General features: G+C 62.1%; 1 protein-coding gene across 1 annotated transcript in view; it reads left to right on the top strand.

Moving 5' to 3' along the window:
• E2F2 (E2F transcription factor 2) overlaps positions 1-1,387 on the top strand; it is a 5,799-nt gene extending 4,412 nt beyond the window's left edge. Inside the window, 4 exon segments of the mRNA XM_026863465.1 lie at positions 73-231; positions 413-527; positions 805-1,107; positions 1,109-1,387. Coding sequence (XP_026719266.1) covers positions 73-231; positions 413-527; positions 805-1,107; positions 1,109-1,291 — 760 coding nt within the window. The 3' untranslated portion in view covers positions 1,292-1,387.
• Positions 1,388-4,358: the final 2,971 nt, after the last annotated feature.

The raw sequence follows: 4,358 nt of genomic DNA, 5'->3' as shown, positions 1-4,358 counted from the left end.
GGGCAGGGTGGGGGACAGGTGGCTCGGGGTAATGGGGGGGGTGTTGTCACTCAGGTGCCTTCTCCGTGGCAGGGGGACGGGGATCTTCGAGGACGTGGCAGTGACGGCGAAGCAGCAGGCGCTGCGGGGGGAGCTGGCCGAGCTGGCCAGGACGGAGAGGACGCTGGACCAGCTCCTGCAGGACTGTGCCCTGCAGCTCCGGCAGCTGACCGACGACGAAGCCAACCAGAGATATCCTTACTGGGGGACGTGGGGAGGGAGGACCAGGGGACAGGGTCTTGGGGACCCCTCTGAGTCTCTTCCCCTCCAGCTGGCTTCCCCCAGGCTGGGGGGGGATGTTCGGAGGCTGGGATGGGGGGTTGAGCCGTCCCGCTCGCAGCTCCTCTTTTTCCTATACCTCGTCCCCGTCCACGCTGGCGTACGTCACCTACCAGGACCTTCGTTCCATCAGCGACTTCCAGGAGCAGACGGTAATCGCTGTGAAGGCTCCCCCGGAGACGCAGCTGGAGGTGCCTGATTTCAGCGAGGTGCGTGTGGGGCTGGGGTCGGGGATGGAAGCTGTTTTCCCCCCCTTACAGCAGGGTCGGGGCTGCGGGTGCTGCTGCATCTGCCACGTCCTTGATGGGTTCATCTGGGGCACCCCAAGGGTGCAGCCCTGGGTGCTTTGGGGGCGTTTCCATGACCCTGAATTGGTCCTTTAGGGGTTGCAATGCCCTGTCTGCACCCCCCACAGGCTGGGGGCAGTGGGATGGGATATGGGGACCCCTTCTGGGTGCCCCCCCGAGCCTTGTTCTGCCCCCTCAGGACAACCTCCAGCTCCACCTGAAGAGCACCAATGGCCCCATCGAGGTGTACCTCTGCCCGGAGGAGATCACAGAGGAGAGCCCCACCAAGGACCACGGTGTCCCCTCTGCCGCCCCCTCCCCACGGGACCCTGCCAGACACCCTTCCCCACCAAACAGCCCCCAGCCAGCCCCACAGCCACTCCACACCATCCCCCAGAGCTGGGGGGGCACAGGAACCCCCTCCTCATCCCCATCTCTGCCTCTCACCGTCCCAGGGGGGCCCAGCTCGCTGCTGGAGGTGGAGGCCGGGCTCCTGGGCTCCCCCCCCCCACCTCCTGCAGCAGACGGAGGACCAGCTGCCCTGCACCCCCTCCCACCTGGACTCGGGACCCTTCGTCTCCTTCTCACCCCCCCTGGAACAGGACGACTATCTCTGGGGGTTGGAGGGTGAGGGTGTCAGTGACCTCTTTGAGGCATACGACTTGGGGGACCTGCTGAAGATTTGAGCCTCCCCCCAGTTCTCCATTGCTTTTGTCTCCTCTGGTCTCTTGTGTCCTGAGCACGTGAGGTCTCTGTGGGGCTGCTGGAGAGTGTGGGGTGGGTCGGGGAGTGCTGGATTTTCTGAGGGTGGTGGTGGGGGACTTGTGTAGCCACCTTGGGTGGCCTCTTCTTGCTGTCCTGGGTTGGTTGTCCCCTGGGGGCTGTGTTTGTCACCACGCTGGGCTCTGGGAGCACCCCGGGGAGGTGTGAGCCCCCGGGAAGGATCTGGCCAGGTCCCGTCCCAGTGCTGGCTGTAAAACTGAAGGGTGCCAGTGCTGATGCTCCTCACTGACCCCCAACGCCTCAGGGGCTGCTGGTGGACTGGGGGTGCCTTTGGGTGCACGGGGTGGGTTAGGGGCACCCCTGGGTGACAGAGAAACCTCTGCCCAGAATGGGCCATGCTGTGTGTGTGTGTGTCATGTTTTGGGACCACTCCAGTTGCTCCCAAGTTAGACTGGTTCTGGGGTCATGACAGGTCATTTTGAGCAGCATTTCCCTCCTGGTGTGGCTGGAATATCCTTAAAAAAATAATCAGGCAGCAACACTGAAGTCACCTGGCGAAGAGAGGGTGAAGCTGATGTGTGGTCACTGCACCCACAGCCTCCAAAATCAGCGTCTCTGGCAAATCTGTGGCCAGGACACGGAGTTATATTTCCTAGGGGACTGCAGCCCCTCTCAAACGGTCCATACCAGCTCCCTCCAGCCTCTTGGAGCTACTGGTGCTGAGGGTATCTAAACTGGAGTGTACTGGGAGGAATACTGTCAACCGGTGGCTGGAGCATCCGTCACCTGCAGAGAGGGGCTGGGGAAGCAGCCAGGGACAAGCCCCTGTGGACGCAGGGCTGGATACGGCTTTTAATTGTGTCATTGCAAAATGTGTGTAATCATTGCACTGTATTTATACAGGACCCTCATTTCAGCACGGCGCTGGCGAGGGTCGGGTTGGCGTTTTGATTTTTGAGTGTATTTAAGTTGTCCTTCCTCGGGTTGGTTCTGCGGTTTAGCTTGGAGGTGGTGCGGGTGAATGTGTTTTAGTGTGGAAAAACTTGTGGCACTTGATGTTTTCTGCCTGGGAGGGGATGAAATAAAACTTTGGAGTTGTAAGGGGCTGTTTTCCTCTAAGAAGCAAAATGCTGGGGTGGTTTGGGAGGAGGGAAGTGTTGGGCTGGTTTTACTCCCATTTTCAGTGTTTTGAGGCCTTTTAACTGGCTAGCCTGCTCCAGGGGAGCTGGTGGAGAAGGGGGCGGAGACGAAGCTGTGGTTGGAGTGAGGGAAAGGGGTCTGACCTGCTGTGGATCTGTGATTTCCAGCCCAAATCCACCTGGGATGAGCCTTTGCCTGAGCTTGAGCCCCCTGAACCAGGGGTGTGGGAAAAGCCCTGGGGCTGGGGGGCCGGGTCCTGGTATGGGCCGGGCTTGTGCACCCAAAGTTGAGGGCAGGTTTGGAGGCTGCAGAGCGAGACCCTGGTGGGGCTGTGTCCTTGGAGGGTCCTTCCTCAGGTTGCTGCCTCAGGTCACCTGCCCCTGCCAAGTCACCACGTGCCAGTGCTGATGCCATGGTGATGGCCAGTGGCACCCAGTGATGTCCAGGGTACCTGGTGATGGTCGGTGGTACCCAGTGGTGTCTAGTGGTACCTGGTGATGGTTGGTGGTACCTGGGGTGGTGGCACATGTTGGTGGTGCATCTCTTGTCTGGTGGGGCAGAGGAAGAGGAGGAAGAAGAGGAGGAGGAGGAGAACCCCGGGCCAGGTAAGCCAGGTGAGGGGCACAGGGTGCTGTAGCCACAGTGCTGACCCCATCCCCTGTGGGGCTGCGTGTCCCGCAGCAGCTGGGGGGGTGTCCCTGAGGCATGTCACACCCCCCCCCGCAGTCCCCAGGCCGGCCAGGAGGTGGCAGGGCCACCCCAGCAAAGGGGCTGTCCCCTGCCCCGCGCCTGGAGGGACCTCGGGGTACACCGGGGAGAAGCTGGGGGTCTGGGGGGGTCTCGGCGCTGGCGGGAGGGCTGCAGGGTTTTCTGGGGGGCTTCAAGCCCGGCCCACGCTGCTGTGAGCCTCTGCCTTGGCTTGTCCCTATGGCTGCTTTGCTGAGGCCAGGCTCCCCGCCTCATGTCCCACAAAAGAGGCTTTGGGGGTGCCTGTTTGCTGGGGGGGCTCTTACCCATCGGGAATCCCCAGATTCCTCCTGTTCCCGTCCTGCCAGCGCTGCAGCCTCTTAACCTTGTGTCTGCCAGAGCTCTGCCAAAGGAGATGTCCCAGGACCTCAACAGGTGCTGGGCCCCCCCAGATTGGGGTGGGCACCCCAAGGCCGGACTGTGGGCAGCTCTGCTGGGTTAGAGTAAGGCTCGGTCAGTCAGTAAGTCACAAACCTGAGTTTTACTGAGCTCCGCTCCAGGTTCAGTAAAGGGGACAGGGGTCTGTCACCCCCTGATCTACCCTGGGTAAGGGGTGCAGGAGCGAGGGGTGTGGGGAGGTGTCTGCAAAGCAACCTCACACCCATGTCATCCTCTCTCATGGCAAACCAGCCCCGCAGAGCACAGCTGAGGATTTTTATCCCCTCCCTTCCAGTTTGTCACCATCCCCATCCCCATGGCAGGATGCCCTCGGCCTGTGCCCGGCCTCAGCGCCTGCCCGCGGGGTGTCCGGGCTCCCCCATCATATGGGAAGAGGAAATAACCAGGGGATGGGACCCAAACTCCAGCTCCTCGGCCTGTGAGGGCTGGGACGAGGTGAGGGGACGGGTGGCTGCAGAGGTCCCCTCCGGTGGGGGCTCCGGGGGTGGCCCAAGAGGGGATTGTCCCCTCTGGCTCCAAGAAAGGGCAGGGTGGGGGTGACCTCCAGTTAAACCAGTGCTCGGCGGGGGCTGGGTTTAATCTCAGGCCATCCCTGCACTACTTGTGTGCCTTAAACTGGGCTTCGGGTGAGACCCCACTCCCGGCCCCTCCTGCCCCCCCATCTCCCACAGTGCCGGGACAGAACGGTGCTGCCCCTCCACCCCTGCCTTGTCACCCACCTCTGGGTGGGTGCTCGCCAGCCCC

This window comes from Athene cunicularia (assembly GCF_003259725.1).
Source record: "Athene cunicularia isolate RWA chromosome 23 unlocalized genomic scaffold, athCun1 chr23_part2, whole genome shotgun sequence".
NCBI classification, from domain to species: domain Eukaryota; kingdom Metazoa; phylum Chordata; class Aves; order Strigiformes; family Strigidae; genus Athene; species Athene cunicularia.
This window is presented reverse-complemented; position numbering and strand designations above follow the sequence as displayed.